The sequence below is a fragment of the Panicum virgatum genome, chromosome 2N (assembly GCF_016808335.1).
Source record: "Panicum virgatum strain AP13 chromosome 2N, P.virgatum_v5, whole genome shotgun sequence".
NCBI lineage: Eukaryota > Viridiplantae > Streptophyta > Magnoliopsida > Poales > Poaceae > Panicum > Panicum virgatum.
In genome coordinates, this window is record NC_053146.1 from 45,466,852 (window position 1) to 45,488,206 (window position 21,355).

The following is a 21,355-nucleotide window of genomic DNA, read 5'->3' on the forward strand; positions in this document are numbered from 1 at the left end:
TGTGCGGCATGAGGTGCTCTGTAGTAGTGGCAGCGGTGATCGCTCTTGGTGGTGCTCACAGTGCTGGTTGCTGCATTTTAGGTGATGTGCGGGGGTGAATGTGGTGGTGCTGGTCGAAAGCCTCGGCCAACATCAGTTGGAGCAGGCTCCTCACCCTGTGCACATCATCTTGGTGGAAATCGGCTTATGTGGGATGTTTCGGCAATCATCTGCAAGCATAGATTGAAAATGGCATGCAAATCAAGCTCCTAAGCAGGTGAGTGATGTGATGGATTGATACTGTGTGAAAATATTGCAAGATTGAAGCGAGAACAAAGAAGAAGATTGAAGCGGTGCGCCAAAACAACGATCGTGCGCTATTAAGCTTCGTGGCGCGCGATCCAAGCTGTCCGCCTGTCCGTGACCACCCACGTGACAAGCTAATGTATTAGTTTGCTTTTTTTCCCATTTTTCCTCTGAATAGCAGCAACTATCATTCTTCTTTTTTTTAAACACTACCGTACGTCACTAATGTTAAGGTATTTGTACTATGTTTTCCCTCGAGAAATTTTCTTGACAAAGATTTTGGAAAAATTGTACTTAAAAATTATATTGAGCATTGTCCTTAAAAGTTGTATGGTAAACTTACACGTAAAAAATTGTCCGAGAAGTCTTACTGATTACATTTTTCATAGAAGTTGTGCTGAAAAATTATCCTCTACGAAATTTTTTTAGAAAAAGTTATCTCGACAAGTTGTATTTTTACAAGCTTATGATGAACTTGTGCCTCAAAGTTGTGTGAGAAGTTGTCGGTGTCCTGACCTCGCGGCCTGGCACCAACTAGTGATGATGCTGCGTGTCTCAGTCCCTAGATGGTTGATGCAAGAGCTAACACAATGACAGGAGTGTTTATTCTGGTTCCGGCCATGGGCCGTACGTCCAGCAGGGTGTGCGAGCACTGTATTATCTTGCACCGGGGTGCTTGTGGTAGGGGGTACAAGCGAGGCGAGAGAGGGAGGGAGGCTCCCAAGTCTCTGCGTGTGCTAGGTCTGATTGAGGCAAGTGCCAATATCGGGCTCAGAAGAGCGTGTGTGTGTGAGAGTGTGCTACTGTCGTGTCCTTGGGAAGGAGCCCACCTCCTCTTTTTATAGGCTCAAGGAGGGGCGGGGTACATGTACGGGGAGAACGCTGAAGTCGTCGTCTTCCCCCCGAATCGGGGGAGAACAGTGGATAGTCGCTGTTGCTGTGTACTGGAGAGCATGGCGTCGGGCATGGCAGTCGTCCTTGGAAGCCCTTTAGCCATGCAGAGATCGCGCCGGCGTCATGCGGCTCCAGTGAGTGGCATGGCGGTTACTGTGAGAGTACTGTCCTCTGCGCTTGACTTGGCGGAGCGTCGAGGGTCCTTCTGGCGGCGGTCTTGTGCTGGTTAAGGTTCGTACGGCGTCCGAGGGTCGTCCCCATGCTTGCCGAGGGTTCTGCAGAAGAAGAAGTACAAGAAGTTGGCGGTACAGCGGCGAGAGCAGTGTTAGGCACATCCACACAGGGATGGAATAGCGCTAGGAATGGCGGCACAGTCACCGGAGTTGGCAGACGGGACCCCCGGTCACACCCGCTGTGGGGCATGGCTGCTTGACGCCGTCTGACTCCCGCGCTTCGCGGTGGAGTAGTTGACATTAAATGCGCTTGTCAATCGAGCAGATGAGTAGCAGTTTCATCTGTCGAGGGGTAGCCTCGACCGAGGCGGAGTTGCCCCCCGAGCCGAGGCCTCGCGGAGGGCTCGGTCGAGGGGGTCTCGAACGAGGCGGAGTTTGTCTGCCCTCCGAGGGTAGGTTTCCTACCCTCGAGCGAGGCGGAGATGGAGCGCGCTGCCTGAGGCCTCGGCGGGGAGACCTCGAGCGAGGCGGAGATTGCCCCGCGGGTTGAGGGGGCTTCAGATGGGCCGTACATCGGTATTGGGCCGTGGGCCAAGGGGTGTTTGGGCCTCTTTGGAGCCTGAAGAGGATTTGGGCGCCGCGGAAGAGCTGGAGGTGCTCCATAGTGTCCGGGTGCAGAGCGATGACGGAGTTGTCATCATTGGTGGCTTCGGCGACTTCTTCCTCTCTAGGATCGCCGTCGAGTAGTCCTTCTTCCCCTGTTACTTAATCGCGTTTTGCGCTTTTGAGGGCGTCTTAGTCCCTAGGTTAGGGTGCCCTATATTATGGTACCCGACAGAAGTTTATGTTCAAAGTTATCATCTAGTAAGGAGGCTGAAAAAAAGTTATGCGTAAAATTTTGTACCTGCCGTGTTAAAAAATTATCCTATAAAAAGTTGGATTGAAAAAAATTATGTGTAAAAATTATAAGTATCATAAAAGTTATGCTGAAAAAATATCATTTAGTAGTTATGTTGAAAAAATATCAGTCGATAGTTGTCTGAAAAAAGTTGTACAGACATATTATAATTAACTTTCTAAAATTATAAATTTACGAAGAAAGAAATTTATCTGGAAAGGAAAATCATCAGCTGTCTGAGATCGAAGCTGGTACGACTCCTGACGCCCGCTGATTAGTTGCACCCCTTTGGAGGCCCACATTCCAGAAAAAAAATGCAAAACGCTGAAAGAAAATTTGTGCACACGGCGCCGCAGTGCAAAGGGAAAGAAAATTAACGTGCACCGCATTTGATGCGGGCGGTCCAAAAAAGAAAGAGAATTAACTCGAAAGCTAGAGGAATGTACTAAGTTGTCTGATAGTTTGTTAGTTTTTGTGCTGGGGCGGGCGCGCGAATTAGCTAGCTCCCTCTAGCTAGATTCCACTCCCACGCCCGCGCCTCAACCCTCCTACTCCTCTTTGACGCGCGCATGCCCACGCCGGAAAGGGATCCGCTGCAGTTCGGCAGCGTGCGGTTGGGCCACTGACAGGTGGGCCTGCATGTGTGGAGCCCACGTGTCAGGGACACCACTGCAGGGCACTCAACTGCAGCGGATCTGGTTCCGCCCACGCCCTGCGCGCCACCCGTCTCCCGTGCCGTCGTGATCGGCGTCACCCTCGCCCACCAACCGGGCCGCGGAAGACCCCGCCGGGGACGGAATGAGACGGGATCCAGGCCGCGGAAGATGAATGGATCCCAGTACTCAACCAGGGAGATGGATCGGAGATGACCAGATGCGAATGAATCTTTGGTCTCCGGTCATATTACCCGCGACTGCGACGAGCCGATGACTCCAAGCCAGCCGGCGCGAGGCCAATAAATCCGTCAGGCGCCGCCCCTGGGTCACGGTTCTCGGTTGGAACTTGGAAGCCTGGCTGCTCGTAGATCGTTGCGGCCGCGGCCGCAAGACGGCGACGATTCTCCGGATTGGAGGTTTCTGACAGGTTCAAGCAGCGCTTCGGGCATTTTTCAGATGCTGGACATGCTGCTGTCCCGTGCTATTAAACTTTTGAGCTGTTAAACGGGCCATCTTCGTGCCGGTCCATTAAACGGGTCGTGCTCGATCTTGGGCCGCGTGCCGCGAATGCGGCCTAGGCACAGCACTGGGCCTGGCACGGGCACGGCACTACCCCAAATGGCCACGGACCGGGCCGTTCTCGGGCCGTGCTAGTGCCAGCCCAGCAGGCCTGACTCATCTGGCCAGCTATACACATCCACACACTTGCCTCAAATCGTCATGGATGAGCATGCAAATTACCTGGAGATCTGCTGCGTCAGCTAAACAGGACCTGGAGGACTATTCGAAGGTGCAGACCTCCTTCAGCCATGCATTTTCCATCCATTTGTTCTTCTCCTGTATAGAGACACCTGGACAGAAATGTGTTTGGTGACCTGGCGTACGAGGAAGCTGGAAGCCTGGAACCAAGCACCTTAGCCTTTGTTTAGTTCGCGAATTTTTTTGAATTTTGGTACTGTAACAATTTTGTTGTTATTTGACAATTAATATTTAATCATAAACTAATTAGTTTTAAAAGATTCATCTCGTCGTTTACAGTTGAACTGTGTAATTAGTTATTTTTTTCAACTGCATTTAATGTTTCATACATCTGTCCAAAAATTCGATGTAACGGGTACAGTAGAAAATTTTTTGCGAGCTAAAAAGCGCCTTAATTATCAGTTATCACACTCGTACAAACACCCAAGACGACAATGTCACAGCAAGCAACTAAGCATGCATGCAGGAGCATCTTCAACACATGCTGGTAACTACTCATATGCTACAGACACGGAGACACCAGCAGCAGCTTGGCACACCAACCCAACACGAACCCGACGGAGGTCACCACGGCATCACGTCGCCGCGCAGAGGGCTGGCTCTCCTACTACTCATCCTCCTCTACCAAGCCTCGCCACGGTAGCTCGTCGGGGGTCATCACTCCCCGTAGAAGGCCTTCTCGAAGGCCTGCAGGTACTCGGTCTCGAGCGCGAAGAGCACGTTGATGGGGTCGTCCTTGTCGGGGCCCTGCGTCACGTACGCGGTGCCGCTGCCGAACATCTGCGCCGGCGCCACGAGCCCCGGGCGGCCCCACCCGAAGTCGGCGTCGTAGATGGGCATCCCCAGCCAGCTGACCACCCACAGGTCCGACTCCGGCATGAGCTGCCCGCGCGCCGCCTGGCCGCCCTCCTCCGCCTCCAGCTCCAGGTAGTCCACCACGGAGCGCACGAAGGCGTCGTCCACGCGCGCCACCGCGCGCCTGATCCGCTCCGCCACGAACCCCAGCGGCCGCGACAGCACGTCGCCCACGCTCGCGGTCACCAGGTCCAGGAGCGGGCCCAGGATTTAAAATTTGGGTATTCAACATTTTCAAAGGATTTTTTTTACCGTAGCTATGCACTACACCGTTCTTTTAGCCGCAGGTCGCTCGCGTCTCATCGCAAGCAGCATTTACCCGTTGTGTCGCTAGAGTTCATTTCCGCCGGCCGGAAGGGGAAAGGACGCAGCCACGAGAAGGAGAAGTGGAATCGGGATGGATAGTGTGGGGACACAGGGTCAGTACCGGTTTGGAGTCGCGACTGGATCTAGTGGAGGAGAGTAAGCCATTTGAGCCTAAGAGGCAATATGAGATTGGAAAGATTGTTTTATAATGTTCGATCATCTCTAAGATACACCCTAAAGGCTATTCTAATTATGAATTTAGGATTTTTAGTGGAAAACCTCTTCAAAAGTTATCTAAAACCAATCATTAAGGTAACAACATACTAAATCATCTCTTCCCTTCTAGATTTGTTAAACAAAAAACACACCCTATCCCCAAACACTTGTTATTTTAAACTGGATCTTAAACTTTCATCCTTCAAATTTGTGGGCCACGTTTCCTATTATATCAAGGTTCAAACAATAGGATATTCGGTACAAGAAAACTGTAATGGAAACACAACAATACAAGATATCTGGTAGGGCAGTATAAGAAAATTGTCACGGGGATATGATAATACAAGGAGAAGTAATATTTAGAATGACTCTCTACGTAAGATATAGAGAGTTAGAGACTAGGATTTAAAAATTCTTCTAGAGATGCTCTTATTTTCTATTTTTTGATACATATATATGTTATATACTATGTATATAAATTTTTTGACCAAAAATTTTGGGTATTCAATTGAATACCCATGAATATATACTGGGCCCGCCCATGACCAGGTCCCGCACGATCGCGTTCCCGAAGTAGGCCGCCGGCAGCGGCGGGCGGAGGCGCTGGCGGACGTTGGCCGGCACGCAGAGCCGCGTGTCGGCGCCGGCGGGGAGGCCCCTGGCGATGCACATGGCGCGCCACAGGTGCGCGGTCACCGCGCAGAAGGTGGACGCCCCCGGCGCGCACCGCGACCGGATGCCCGCCAGGAGCTTCGGCGGGACGGCGTAGGCGCGCGTCACGAAGGGCCGCGGCGCGCCGCTGAGGTAGCGCGGGGAGTAGACCGGGTGGTCGAAGGCGGCGCGCGGCGGGGAGCGCGCCCGGAGGAGGGTCCGGTCGTGGAACGGCGGCGCCGCCGCGGGCGGGGCCTCCCCGCGCGCCAGCGCCGTCCACGCCCGGATGAACTGGAACGCGCCGGCGCCGTCCATCGTCACGTGGTGCATGCCCGTGCCCACCGTGACGCCGCCGCACTTGAGGAAGGTGACCTGCAGAGAGAGTTTGACGTCGATCAGTACCCTCGTTTGCAGACACATCTGCTGATCACGGGCGGCAGCCGGCGGCGCTTCGTCGTGCCCTAGCAACCCATCTCCACATTACCCATCGTCCTGGCACGCATTTGGGCTGTCGGCTGTGTGTTTAGAACGAGAAATACGCAACTTTGGATCCCCGGCTCCTATCTTTGCAGCCGTTCAGATGCACAGGTCCAAAAGCCACAGATTGGTGACACGTTACATTGAGACAATGGGAGATGTCAGCCGCACAGTATCCTAGGCCCCGTTTGGTTTATGCTATGCTAGTGAATAGAGATAGTTTAACCGCTAATTACGGTGTCAAACAAAGTCAGTTTACAAAACCAACTTCAGAGCCCCCGCGCTAGTGACCCTAAAGAATCTAATCAGGCCTTTGACCGTGCGATTAGCGAATGGTTACTGTAGCATCAATGTAGCAAATTATTGATTAATTACCGTCGTTAGAATCGTCGCGAAAAGATACACCCGTACCTGAAAAGGTTTTCCAAATAGACTTCATTTAGTACACCATACATACAAGATTCTTTTTGTAGAATGGAATAGCGTGGAGAAAATAAACAAGGCCTAGTTTAGGAGATCCTATAGAAAGCAGCACAAAAATCGAGATCCCTCCCACTGTTAGGGTCTGTTTAGTTCACTTTGGATTTTAGATTTTGAGATTTTAGAAAGAAATCTTTCAACATTTGAAGTATTAAATTTTACTATAACTAATTGTGGGCTCCTTTTGAGCCACCACATGAAGCCACCTAGAATCCTAGGTGAACACTGTAAAAAAAATAGAGAAACCCGATAAATTCTCACAAAAATCAGAAACATCCGGCCTTCAATCCAACAACTCTAATTATAATAACCATCGGATCTGTTATCTTTTCTAATAAATTACCCACATCTGCCATTATGAAAATAGACTAAAGTAACCTCTTAAACATGTATCTAAATTACCCACCTCTGCTATTATAAAAAATTTAAAGTAACCCCTAATATTTATGTAAATGACCCACCTATATTATTATAAAATAATACAAATACACCCTAAATTTGTATATAAATTATCCAATTATGTTATTATTGTTACAAGTTAAATTACTCTTAAATCTAAATTTTAATTATATAATTATAATAAAATATTAAGGTGCACCAAAATAAAATTATAAATTACTATTTCTATCATTATTAATATATTATTTATATTACTACATACGATATATGTCACCATATATTCATATATGATGGAAGAGATAAGAATATCAATTCACAAACAAATAGTTCAACTAAATATACATCGAATACATATAGAGGTGTGATACAAAATGAAATCTATTATAACTAGATAATGATAAATATATATTTTAGAGTATGTGTTAGAATATTTAATACATAAAAGAGATGTGAGATAGATAATTAAAATTATTGATATTATTTTTATATTAATTTTAATACGAGTTAATAGACTAGTGTAGACTAATCACAAAATTAATTATAGATCTCGTCTGTAAACTACGAGACGAATCTAATAAGCCTAATTAATTCATCATTAGCATATATTTATTGTAACTTTATAGTAGTAATTTAGTGTCTAATCACGTTCTAATTAGGCTTATTAGATTCGTCTCGCGATTTACAATCCATTTATATAATACGATTTATTTTTCAACTATATTTGATACACCATGCAGACGATTTATAAAATTTTTGAATTTTGAGATTTTAAATCTAAACACGGCTAGTGTCGCTCGCTTGCCGGCATGTCGCAGGCCAGCTCATCTGAGTTGCTGAGCTGTGGTCGAAGGCCCCACGTCCCATTAATTTGCTGCTCAGACTTGCGCAGGAAAGGTGACCAATGAGAGCCTGAGGCTATGTCCAACGGTGCCCTGTAAGGCTCCCTCTCCGCACGTACGGGGAGTTTGGGGGGAGGAAGCCCTCCAACGGCTCCCCCCATGGCTCCCCTGTATATTGGGGGGAGTTGAAACTCCTTCAACTCCCCCCATGTATGGGGGAAGTTGAAACTCCCCCTATATCTCTAATCACACCGTTTCTTTACGATATTAATCCCGTTTGAGCCCCGTAACACAATAATAATGTGTATTATGACAGTATAAATACTGTATGCTTTTTTTAAATTCAAAAACGTTAAATAAATAGTTAGTTAATGAGTGATAGTATATAGGGGGAATAGATATGAGGGGAATGGTTGGAGAGAAGGAATTATAGGGGGAGGAATCTTTTGGAGGGAGATAGTAAAATATAGTAAATAGTACGTTTGGGGGGAGTTGGATGGGGGGAATGGTTGGAGAAAGACTGAGAGCGACACCAGCAACTAAAAAAAGCAGCGCATCCGCCAGCTCTCTATTTTTCTCACTCCTCCACCTCAGATTTGGCTGACGTGGTGCTCTGTGTTTCGCTGACTGTGTCCCATTATACCTGCCCTTAGAGCACGATTAATAGTTGCGACAAGCATTTGGCTGCAAAAGCCTCCAAGTCAGATTGGAGTCTAACTCATACAATAACTTATCTCTTCACCTGTTTCAATACATATTATTTTATTATATTGGACCCATTTGTCATTCATCATTTTCCTATTGTCTTTCTTTCTCTCTCATTCGGCTGATCCAGCAAATAAATTTGAAGTTCTTGGAAACTGTGTTCAGCTAGTCGCCAGATTCAGCGCCAAGTTGAGGATTCTCTCTCATTCAGCTCGGAGATAAGGCTGACGTGTTAGGCGATTCGACCTTATTGTAACTGCTTTTATGTGTACGGAGTTGTATTTGGGTGCATATTTTTGTAATGATGAGATGCACATATGCATCGATAAAAGGGATGCACATTGATGTGCATTTTTTTCTGACAGCATAGTGACGCACATATATTCGTATACAATAACAAAATCACAAACGTATTTATTCTTCAAGATGCATATAAATCTGCACATCCTAATTTGACGCTAATATAAATATTCAAAGATGATATGCACTTATTTTATTTTTAACAATCAGGATGCACATATTTTTGTGCAAATAAAAATTATTAAATAAATCAAGAATATGAAGGATGAGATGCATATATTTTCATGCAAAAAAAATATGTGAGATGCACATATTTTTATGCAAATAAAAAGTATTAAATTATTGAACATACGAGATGCATATATTTGTGTGAAAAAATTCAACAATCAAATAAGTTAAGAAATAGTGTAGCATACTTGGATGCATATTTTTTGCTCGCAAATATTACAAATGACATACTGAAAATTTGTAACATACACATTGAAACTATTTGCCTAATAGACAACTTTGATCATCACCAAATGAAGATGAACATTAGAAAAATCAAGATTTGTTTGGAAGTCTTGCACTACGCATAGAAGGCACTAGTAAAACTGTGCATCCGTATCATATAAAATACTTGTTCGTCCTGAAATGTAAGCCGTTTTGTTTTGTCCTAAGTCAAATAGTCTAAGTTTAACCAAATTTATAGAGAAGAATACTAACATCTAACACATCAAATAAATAAATTAAGAAAGTATATTTCATAATGAATTTAATTATTCTCATTTGACATTCAAAATGTTTTTATCTTTTTTTATAAATTTGATCAAATTTGAAACAATTTGACTTAGGACAAATCAAAATACCTTACATTTCAGAACAGGTGCATGATAGATTACGGGTACCTTGCTTGGATACCAATGCATAGCATGTTGTGGATGCCTAGTCTAGCCGCTGCTTAGTCAAAGGAACCCTACCCGGATACGGGATATCGATGAATCACTATTTTGGAGTAGATTTTGGAACCAACCGTGACTGTGATGGGAGTCGGGGAACATGAGTTCCAAGTTGATTTACAATCCTGGTTATTTCGCCCTTGTGTACCCGGCTCTTATCAGACCTCCTTGCGTCACCATCGGTAGAGCACATCCAGAATGCCTCCTGATCCTGATCCTGGAGAGTGGAGACCGAGGTAAAGCGAGGCAGTCGCCGACTCGCCGGTCGCAGTCAGGCTAGGAAGTAACCGATAAGAAGCAACGGCGGGCAGGGCGCCACATGTCGACCCGTTGGCCCGGACCAAGCACGGTCCGGCACGGAGTTAGCAGGCCGGCTCGATGTTGGCCCGCTAACACCAAAGGCACAGTCCAGCTAACTCCAAACCACAGCCCAGCTCACAGCACATGCATAGCCCAGCTAACACCAAACCCTAGCGCCCCCCCCCCCCCGAGTCCCCGGCCCCGTTGTCCGGCGTCCGCACAGGCACAGCGCCCCGCCGCCCCCTTGCCCCGCGCCCCTCTCCCCAGACTCCTCGTCTCCGCGAGACCGCGAGTCTGCGACCGCGCAGCCCGTCACCACCTCGTCGGCGCCCCGCGCCCCCGCCACCTCTTTGTCTCCGCCCCGCGCCCTGCGCCCCCGCCACCTCCTCGACGACCGCCGCCTCCTCGTCTGCCCCCGCTGCCTCCTCGTCTCCGCCTCGCCGGCCGCCGCCTCCCCGACGCTGCCCCTTGCCCCGCAACCCTAGCCGGCTAGCCCCTAGATCTCCTCTCGCCTCTCCGCCGCGCCTCCTCTCGCGACCCGCGCCTCACCGCACTTCCTCTCCTCGCCCGCTCCCGCTCTCCTCTCGCCTCTCCGCCGCCGTCACCGCCTCCCACGACCCGCACCTCGCCGGCCGAGTACTGGCGCCCCCATCGTGGGCCGCGGGGGACCCGAGCCCGACAAGCAGGCCTGGCATGAAACGGGTCCGTGGGCCTATGCCTGAAATGTCGGCGCAGTCCGTGGGCTAACCCGACATAGGCCGCTAAGGAATAGGGCCGGGCCAGGCACGGCCCGAAGGTGACCATACCAGGGCGGGCCTGGGCTCGACCGGGCTGGATGGCCCGGATGGACATCTATAATTCCGGACAAAACCTGGCCATCACACAGTACAGTACCGCGACCAGCGACAACTATAGACGGGATCGGCTACCATTTGCAAGAACTGGCAGTCCTGCTTTTCGCTGCTTTCCCTGGGCGCAAGGAATCTTGGCCGTGAAAATATCTCGCACAGCGCAGGACGACAGGACGCGACGACGCGGTCCGCAATCAGTGAGCCCGACCCGTGTTGTCCTCCGCTGAGCGCTCACGGTGGATGATGGTCTATACGAAGCAAGTCTACAGTGAGGAGTTTCTATAGATTCCCACGGCGCACAGGGAGGCCATCCACGTCAGCTCAAAATATTCCAACCATCCGATCGAAAATCAGTGGTACACGCTCCTCCCACCTCTCCTGTACTGTTGCAAGAAATATCTCAAACTCCAGAGTCTTCTCGTCTCTCCTCGATGCTTCATAGTTCACCAGCTCCCCGTGTCGGGCCCGGCTGCGGCACTTCATGAGCCCCGCCTGCCACGGCCTTCGACGCACGCCTAGCTCCTCGCCACGCCGGCACCCTCAGCCGCCGATGGAGGCGTGGACTCTGGCGCGGACGCGCTGATCTCCCGGCTCCGCCTGGCCTCTGCGCCGTCCGCGGCATCCCGTGCCGCCGCACTGCTAGAGGAGCTGGTGGATTCCATGGCGGCACTGCAGCTCGAGGATGAGTTGTAGCTGATTCGGTGCAGCTCGTCGACGGCGGCGAGCTATCTTCCGCGGAGCGGTGTGGACACGTGTGCAGCCACATCGAGAAGATAGTGCGGCTAACACGGCTACTTGGCGGACGCGACGCGCTGCCGAGGTCCGCGGTTATCCTTCCGACAGCTGCCTCCCGACGTCCCCACCGGCGCGTCCTCCTCCATTTCCAAAGCCTCCGCCTGTGAGCACACGCCCAGACACCACTGTTAGATCCTCGTTCTGGGCCGTCGCGGCCTCGGCCGTCAAGGCGTACGCCGCACCCTCCCCGCCGACCAGCGCCGCCGCGCTCGGGAGGCCAAGCTAGAGGAACTCGCATCCGCGCGCGGCCGTGTTCCTGGAGTTGTCGCCGGTGCTGCAATTGGCGCCCCCGTGGAAGGCCGTCTGCCTACTACCCGAGCACATGCTCGCTGTATATACGACGAATTGTACAACTACAGGTATGTCTAATCTGTATACTTCTCATCCTTAATCGGCAGTCTCTCCTTGCTACTCATGAACAGATCATCATTCTTCTTCAAATTCAGGGTCCAGGTTCAGACCTTTTGGGCTCCCTCTTAACACACGAACGGCCAGCTTGACAGGGACAACAATTGTGCCGAAAGGGGTCTGGATCGAGCACCCCAAACGCAATTGCCCCTATCCTTCATGCGGTTTCATTTGATGCCAAAGGAGCCACAGCAAGTCAGCAACAACATCCGTGCAGCAGTGAGTTGCATCTTACACTTCATGTTTTCTTTGTTCGCGGCCGTCCTTTTGTGCCTCTCTGATGCAACGTAGCAAGACCAGCATGCAGCTGTACTGCTGCAACTCCACCCCCTGCTGGCAACAAGTGCTTCGTCCATGTATGATTTACGCCATGTGTTTCATGGTTTGCTTGTGCAACCTGTGCTTCGGCCATGAAGGATGCAGGCTATGTGTTTGATGGTTTGCCTCTGCAACACTGACCAATTAACCATGCTAAGATTTAGCTAACAAGGAGTCCTATTTGATGAAAAGAAGACACATTCAAGCTACTTGCCTTGTCTATGGTAATATTTCGAAGTCGAATATAAATTTTATATTTGAAACAATAATTTTCGAGCCCCAGCCTCTGCACATTTATGTGGGTAAGGCTTGGGGCTTAAAGACAACCCTTTCCCAGACCCGCACAGTGCGGGAAGCCTACGGCACTGGGTGTGCCCTTTTTTATTTGAAACAATAATTTAAACATGTTAAAAATACCTTGGATATGATGTTCCTTTGTCGGTCTCACGCACACAAAAAAAAACTCTGAGAAAAACACATAATTGCATTAACAAAAGAACAATCATTCTTTACCCTTTGCGATTAAGCTCACCATTTGCTTTTGTGACATGGCCTTATCTGATGTAACCATACTCATTTCATATAAACAGAGATTTTCTGGCCAAGATTTGTACCACTAGCTCTAGCTAAGGAGAGTTCGTGGTTGTAAAGGTAATGATACTATCCTTAATCATAACGTTTTCCAATTAGTTTTCTTGAGTGCTTCCACACCTCGATCATAGCTACTGCTATTCTTCTATCCTTATAGACCATTTTAGTTTAATAGTACACCTATTGTATATGTTTCCATGCCAGAACATCAGATGGCGACACTTCTTTTTTTTAGGCAAAGGGAAACTTAGAAAAGTTGTGTTATAAATATTTTTATTAGAATGCTAAATCACAGTTAATACTTTTATGATGTTCAAAACTAATCTTATGACTGATAGGGATATACACATATGCAGATCGATATTTGCACCTTTAAGTATCTTTCAAACAGTTGGTTCAACAGAACCATGCAAAACTCACCACAAGAAGGAATTCATTTTTCAACAAAAGTATTTCTATTTTTTTTTGCAGATGCATAATTATAGCAGCAGATAAAGGAAAAGGGAGGTTGCTGCTAAGCTCCTCCAGTTTGTTAAAAATCATTATTTATGTCAACCTTTATTAAACTAACCCCACACATTTGGTTTTACCTAACAGCTCTGATTTTAACTACTCTTTACCTACATTTATTTTCTTAGCTCTTAGTTTTCATGGACATGGAGATACTATTTGTGGTACTAATTCTAGAAAGGTCTAGATTGAATGGATAAGTTCACATCTTGCTTGATCTTTGCAGAAGGCACCAGTAGGACAAGCCTAACATGTAGCTCAGGTGTGCATCTCCTTCTTTCTGATTCGATTCTGGTTTGTATGGCCAGGACAAAGGATCGAGTACATATTTTCTTTATTTACCTGCTTCTCTTGTGTTTAGTTAATCCTCTACCCGTACTTTTCTGCATTTGCATACTCTATTTCAGCAGTGCAAGGTGGAATGATTGACTGCAGCTAGATCTGTAGTGCGCAATGTGGTGCTGTGTGGAGATGCAATGGTAGCAGACAGAAAAGCTGCTTACTCAGCTGATTGTGTGAAACCGGGTACAAAAGAGTGTGAAAACAGGTGTGCAAGGGTGTAAAATCGGGGGGAAAAAAGTATCCTTTGTATGATCACTGACAACACGGTTCACTACTTACTCGCACCTATTTGTGTTCCAAGTATGAAAACATTGACAAGTTATGCTTTCTCTTGCCATGCTGATCATATATATGGTCTGTCATAGAAGACTTCTTGGCCCATGATGACCTTGCACACGTCTCACAAATTATTCCAGATCCGTAGCATACAAGTGGACTTGCGCTTTTTCCAGGTTCTCCTCTCACTGTTTATTCCGAATGTATCCTCTTCTGGTAATTTTTTTACCAATAATTTTTTCAAACGATTCTGTGTAAAGCCAAGAAGCCTTGCTCTTAAGATAAAATTTTAACATTCCATGATCATTCAGCTTCTAACAGCTGCGTCACCAAAGATGAGTAGTGGCATTCAGCAGCTTGAAACGAAAATCTTTATTACCATCGCATCATGTACTATGATCTGCATATTTCTACTTCTTACTAATTTATTTCTTCAGAAATACCCACCTAATAACTATTTTACTAAAGGTGACAATAATGTTGCTCCAACACCAAATCTCACAGGGATCCTAACTTCCTGGTAAGTTTCTACACCATCAACTGCCAAGTCACCAAATTTAGATTTTATTATTCCCACAATAGCAAAATATCTCTAACTTAATTATAGTACTGATGGTACTTGCATTATAATATTACAGGACATCTTCACTCCTTTTGTGAACAAAAACAGGCCCCTTGCGGAACTCTTTGTTTACCTAGAATAACCATATGTATATTTTAGATTTCTATCTTAGACTATGAAGCTGATAGCTGTTATCTCAACAAATGCTAGAACCCTATGTTCTATTGTAATATAACTGCAAATGCTAGAACTTCTTGTAAAGTACTCTAATATTTTGTTATAATATAACCAGGAAATTTTTCTCCTCTGCAATCTCAATCTACTAAATTTACAAATTCCATTATTCAGATAGAAGACCAATTACCAAATAAGTTATGATAGATTAGAAAAAAAAACATGACCAGTTAGAGAAAAAAACATGACTGATGCGTTCACGCACATGGATTACATCCATTGTATGTACCAAATGAGGGGATTATTGGGCCATGGAACAAATATTTGAAGGTTTGGCACAAAAACTAACGTAGAAAACCAAACAATGATAAAACAAATGAAGCAATGAAATCTCAAATTGCATTAGGTCAAGAAAATTCTGCACCTTTGACAGGCTCGCGCGCGATAGCGCGCGTCATTTACTAGTAGGAGGAGAACAGCCGGCGGAGTCCATCAGTGTCCTCATGATCTCATCATAGGCCCTGGTATTAGTTGGTTGGATGCTCATTTCAAAAAGCTACAGGCTAGATGAATGAGAAGGCCAGCACGCAACAGTTGCGCATGTTCCCGGTCGGTCCCATCGTTTTGCACTGCATGTTCAGTCAGTGAACCGTCGTCCTACTCCTATGTGACCCTAACCCTTTTTAGGGGTCAGACGCGCGCGTCGCCGCCTTCGGCCGCGCCAACCGCCAACGCACCCCGGCGTCCACCGGTGCGGAAGGCGCGCCATCGCTACGGTTCCGTTCCCGGCGAAACCTACGCCCCCCTCCGGATCCGGTGGCGCCACCATCTTGCCGTGACCGGCGTGTAGGTGTAGCTGCAGCGGCGGGGCATGCATGTCCGCCACGCTCACTTTCAGTTGCCCGCGAGGGCAGGGTAACCGGTCGACGTCGACGGTGAAAAGGTAAAAAAGAGAAGGCAAAAAACAGCGAGAAGAGCAGGAGAGCAGGGCGCGCACCACCTCACCTGGCCCATGGCGAGCACGCAGGGCGGCTCGCCGGACTCGGCGAAGGGCACGAGGAGGCGGCGCGCCTCGGGGGAGGGTTCGAAGTCCCGGAACAGGTCGTCGCCGGCGAAGTCGGCGCGGGCGACGGCGAAGAGCGCGCCCTCGCCGGTGCAGTCGATCTCGAGCCGGCCGCCCGGGCCGGACGCCGCCAGCCGCCCCGCCAGCGGGTAGAAGGGCACCAGCGCCCGGGCCAGCGCGCCCCGCAGCCGCGCCGGGTCGATGGCGCCGGCGGGCTCGGGCCTGGGGTAGTAGTAGACGAGCGGCGTGTGGGTCTTGGGCACCGCCAGGTCCAGGTTGGAGAGCCACAGCGCGTGCCGCGGCGTCGCCTCGCTCGGCGGCACCAGCGTCGTCTCCACCACCTCCACCTTCATCCTCGCTCTCGCTCGCTCTCGACTCGGACGCGGATGTCTCTGAGTACAAACGAAGAATTCAGGCAGGACTGCTGCGGTGGCAGCCGTAGGCAATCGATTTTAGTAGGGAGATACATAGAACCTCTTTGAGCAACTTGGAGGGCAGCCCTGAGTCGTCTGACGCGGTCGTCGCTGATGGCCATCGGACAAGCAAAAGTCTGGCTGGGGACTGCAGGCCGGCTTCTCACTACTACTCCTACTACTGCGAACGATCCGCACGTCACGGATTTTTCCATCCAGTTGACACCGTTAAAACTCCTATGGAGTTTCGTTCTCATTGCGATTGTAGATTGATTGCGGGTGCCATGATTTGGTTCTTGCAGCCACTGCTGGTCAGCTGGATCGTGCCGCGCTTGCATCTTTGGCGAATTGGACGCCGCCCGTGAACTTCGAGAGCTGGCTCCCGGAACAGGTAGGTCATCTGCTCGTCTTTGATTCCTTGTGTTCCAGTAGTGGTTCTCTTCGCGTGGAAGGATCAGAACCTTGTCTATGAACTTGACTACTCGTCTTGTTTCCTTCTTCTTAAATATAAATAAATAACTAGACGTATAACCCGCGCATTTGCGCGGCTAATATTGAAAATTCAAAAATTTGCATGTCATTGTATTCTTACTTAATATGGCTCGCGCATTTGCGCGGCTGGTATTGAAAATTCAAAAATTTGTATGTTGTTGTATTCTTACTATTTTTAAAAAAATTATACTATTTATTACCATACATCACCCATTTCATTATCTTAAATTATGTCTTATTGTTGGTTAAAACAATTCAAATATGATCTACCTTTAATAACAATTGGATTTATTGAGATTTAATAATATTATGCATATAATCATTCTTATTTTCTTTTATTTTGATTGATTGTTGTGAGCTTTAGTTTTTATTAACAATATGTTTGTAACTGATACATAGCTAAATGATATTTTATATTTAATTTTTTATAATGACATTGGTGGGTAATTCTTAATTAGGCACACATGTATTTTAGGCTAATTTTTATTGTAATGGTAGTGGTGGGTAATTTTTATTTTTATATTTTTCTCCGATTAACGTGAGAATTTCTAAGCCTTGAGAGCGAACGTGGAGGCTCCGTTTATTAGCCAAATAATAAAATAATAGATGAGAGCCAGCACCAGTTAGAAAAATGGTAAAAGAAAAAGATAGAGCATTGGTCCTGTAATAAGCCAGACTTTTGGCCTTTTGCTTCCGCGAGTCCTTTTTTGGGACGGCGACTAGCACTGGTCGTGTAAACTAGAAAGGTCCGCGGCTTTGCCGCGCGGGGCTCGTATACCGTGTGTAGTATTTGTAGTCGATGCGAACTTTAGTTGATACGTGTAGTAGTTTTTTAATCAACATAGTTAAGATAAATATGACGTTTCGTTATTTTCACATAAGTATCATGGTATGCAGCCTGTTGTTGCACTTCGTATATATTTGGGTATTTAAGCCCGTAGTTGCATTTAGTATATATTTTGGGCATTTCATTATCGCCACGCTATTGTTTAAGTAGTATATTATTTTGGGTATTAAAATGGGGCTATGATATTTGTTGTTGTATTTTATTAAGGTGAAAGAAGGGGTAAAATAATCTATTAGGGAGTGCGGAGGACAATTGGTTGGAAACTTAATGTATTTTTGAAATCATATTGGAATTTATTCGACATGTTATTTTTTTAAGAAAGTAGTAGTTATATTAAAACATGATGTGTTATTGTGGAGGTCATGAGAAGCCATAGAAGAACTGTGATCCAACTAGTTGATGAATGTCACATTATCAAAAACATGGTTCCTAAGGTTCAAAGGTCAAAACTCTTCTGTTGTAAGCAACGGCAGATAGACCAATTCAGAGCTTCATATATGAAACAAATGTTTAAAAGTTAGAGTGCAAGGAATGGGAAAGTAGCATTGCTACTCATTGGAGACCGGAGAGACAAATAAGATCAACTTATGGATCAAGATCTTTGGCTCCACTGGAAGATATCATTTTGAATAAAACAGTGAAAGATCAATCATGATGACTCATTTAAATTGTGACAACTGAACGAGATATCGTATTGTTCCTGTTACAAAGTTCATGGAGGTATTGCTGCACAAGGTTGATGAATGAATGATTTTTATAAGCATTCAGACATTAGCTTGAGATAATAATTACACTGATTTATCCAAAAAAAAACTTACAATGACACCTTCAAATCCTACTTCAGAAATCTGACCAAGCAAATTCACAATGCCATGTCAGTGACTGGACAAAAAACAGTGCTTCTTGGTCTGCAAATGCTAGGCATAAAATTCAGAAAGCATTGCACTACCATTTATTTGTTACTCAGATGTGGTCACATTGTATGAACACAATCTGGAATCAATTGATAATTCGTGACAGCCAAAGCAAATATGAATAGTTTAGTTCTGTTCTCATTATATATTGAGTTTGAATACCTTTTTCGCAAAGATGTTTTCTCAGTTGATTCAGACAATGTTTTCTCTGAAATGCAAATGAGTGCATTAGTACCAATTCTTTTAAATACACATTGAAACGGATAATTACTATCTAGTGAAAATATGACGTGCTGAATAGAGGGCTATGTGTATATATATAACCCCGAATTATGTTGGTAAATCAATCTGAAATGTAAACTGTTGAAGAAATATGACGTGTTGAATAGAGGGCTATGTATATATATATAACCCCGAATTATGTTGGTAAATCAATCTGAAATGTAAACTGTTGAAGAAATATGACGTGTTGAATAGAGGGCTATGTATATATATATATATAACCCCGAATTATGTTGGTAAATCAATCTGAAATGTAAACTGTTGAAGAAGTATATGAGCATAACATAGGAGGAAGAAGGTAAAGAAATATGTACACAACATGTAGCGGAACATCAGGATTCCATTAGAATTTAACATTAATGTGTAAATCAGAGGATTGGAATTTTGGAAAGATGAAAATTGAACTTAACTGATTAGAGGTTGCGTGAGGGTTGGTTTCTAGCAGGCAATAGTGCTTTAGAAGTACAGTGGGACAGCACAAATTCAAACAGAAATCTCGAGATGGGAGAGAAAGCTTGGCTCATGGGCAAAACGATTTCGTACCGCTGCTGTGAGTGAGTGAGATTGAGAATGATGGGGTTGTGCCAGAGGAAGCAGCATACGGCGTGGGCTCTTTGATGCCCGACGATGAGCACGTCGCTGATGGTCGTGTAGGTGCTAGGACAGTAGGAGCTGAGGCAGACGTTGTCGTGGTCATCGTCGGATTACCCCCGCCGCCGCAGCCCACGCGTACGCGCCGCCCGTGCTGCCGCGTCGCAGCCATTCTGTGGTTCTTGCTCCTCCGCGCCGCCGCCCGTCCGCGCGATTCTCGAGTAGCTGCGCCACAACCCCCGCATCGCAGACTGCCGCCGGCCATCCAGGAGGCCTCACTCCGCCCAGGTGCCAAGGCCGGACATGGTGGCGGCGGCTGTCGCCGGCGAGCTGCGATGGGCCCACGCGGTCCCAGGGCCGGCTGGAACCTTACGAGCAGAGAAGCAAGGGAACAGGCTCGTAGTGCCGATTTCGGCCAGCGGGGAGGCTCTCCGGCGACGAGCAGGGGCTCGAGCTCCAGGTCAGACTTCGGAGAATGCATGGGCGCCCGCCGCGACGGCGTCCTCTATGGACCAAATCGTCCCCCGCCGATCTTTATAACCACTGCAATTGAAGTGGAATTGGATCTGTGGGAGGAGGAAATCGGGACTTCAATGCCATCGCCGCCGGCATCATCCCCTTCAGTGGGCGCCGCCTCCGCCACGCCGGCGCAAGCGGGCCGGTGCTTCCCCTGTTCCTGGCGTCGCGCCGCTGGGCCGCTGCGTGCGCCTCCCGCCGCCTCTCTCGTCTGGCCCGGGTCGCCGATGGAGTCGAGCTCCGCGTGACAGCAACCGCGGGGAAGGGGAGAAGGACTAAAGGAGACGCCACCGGCCGGCCTGGCACCGCGTGCCTGTAGCGGAAGTGGAGGGGAGTCGGACCGGCAAGGGGCGGGAGGTACGTCATCGTGGCAGCTCGGCGCGGGTGTCCGTCGGGCAGGTCGACGCTGCGGCTCCTCCTCCTCCGTGGCGGCCTGGCGGTATCTCCGCGAGGCGCGGGCGGTCCGCGCGGCCTCGCCGGTCGCGCCGAGGAGGAGCCCGGTGGCGAAGCGAGAGAGCCGATGATCATGTTTTCGCGGCGAGGCGGTGGGGACGAACGCCGGCACAGGGCGGGGCGGGGCGGGGCGAACGGTTAATGGGTGAGAGACCCGTTAACCGCATCAGACAGTTCAGGTTGCTCCATGGCTTGATCCGACGGCTAGCAGGTTAGCGGGTGACGTGGCCTTATCGGGTGCCCGCTTTTGGTCCGACGGCTAGCAGGTTAGCGGGTGACGTGGCCTTATCGGGTGCCCGCTTTTGGTGCAGAAATCGTAGATAGAGATAAGCCACCGAGAAGTCCACTGCCACCCTTTTGTCGTGAAAACTGAAAACGTGCACTGCCGGTCAGCAGGTGTCCGAGTCCAGCGCTATGGTGATGGTGTGGCTGCAAGCATGCAAGTCTGGAACGGGCACAGCGCGTGCTGTCCAGCTGACAGCTGACGAGCAGGACCGGCGAGCTAGGAACACACGGCGGCGGGGCGAGTGAGAGCCAGTCTCGCTCTCGCCTGACGTCAACGTTGACTGTCGTCGTACGATCACACGAAAGGAAAAAGGCGACGACCGCCCGGCGTCCGGCGATGCCACGCGCGCCTCCTTGTTCGCCGCCCGCTCTGGCGCCGGCGCCGCTGGAAACTTGGCCGGTTGGACCCCCCGTCGCGCTGACGTCGTCGCGTCGCGAGCCACGACTTGTGGCGCCGGCGCGCGAGGGGGAAGGACACGTCGCGCGCGGCTAATGCCACCGGTTGACCGTGACCGGCCCGGGTGGGTAGAGCTGGCGGGGA

The 21,355-nt window shown here is 48.2% G+C and overlaps 1 protein-coding gene and 1 long non-coding RNA gene across 4 annotated transcripts; one reads left to right on the plus strand and one right to left on the minus strand.

Moving 5' to 3' along the window:
* Positions 1 to 4,093: 4,093 nt before the first annotated feature.
* LOC120660696 (putrescine hydroxycinnamoyltransferase 1-like) lies at positions 4,094 to 16,889 on the minus strand. The gene is made up of 3 exons (XM_039939318.1): positions 15,964 to 16,889; positions 5,578 to 6,065; positions 4,094 to 4,695 (listed from the first exon to the last, which is right to left on the minus strand). The coding sequence occupies exons 1-3, from the start codon at positions 16,372 to 16,374 to the stop codon at positions 4,323 to 4,325; spliced, it is 1,272 nt and encodes a 423-aa protein (XP_039795252.1). The 5' UTR covers positions 16,375 to 16,889; the 3' UTR covers positions 4,094 to 4,322.
* Positions 11,513 to 15,088, plus strand: LOC120660697. Of its 3 annotated transcripts, none has more exons than XR_005669704.1 (5): positions 11,513 to 12,136; positions 12,224 to 12,404; positions 13,094 to 13,154; positions 13,566 to 14,742; positions 14,861 to 15,088. It is a non-coding gene; the product is annotated as an uncharacterized LOC120660697 (long non-coding RNA). The 3 variants fall into 3 exon arrangements; XR_005669706.1 differs by having other exon boundaries at positions 13,831 to 14,742; XR_005669705.1 differs by lacking the exons at positions 11,513 to 12,136; positions 12,224 to 12,404 and adding an exon at positions 12,467 to 12,727.
* Positions 16,890 to 21,355: the final 4,466 nt, after the last annotated feature.

Excerpts from the sequence above, each read along its gene's own strand:
- LOC120660696 (XM_039939318.1), bottom strand. The coding sequence starts at position 16,374 with ATGAAGGTGGAGGTGGTGGAGACGACGCTGGTGCCGCCGAGCGAGGCG. Across the intron at positions 6,066-15,963 it reads GCGTGCTCGCCATGGGCCAG|GTCACCTTCCTCAAGTGCGG; the intron begins GTGAGGTGGTGC and ends CTCTCTCTGCAG. Across the intron at positions 4,696-5,577 it reads CGGGACCTGGTCATGGGCGG|CGTGGGCGACGTGCTGTCGC; the intron begins GCCCAGTATATA and ends GGTGACCGCGAG.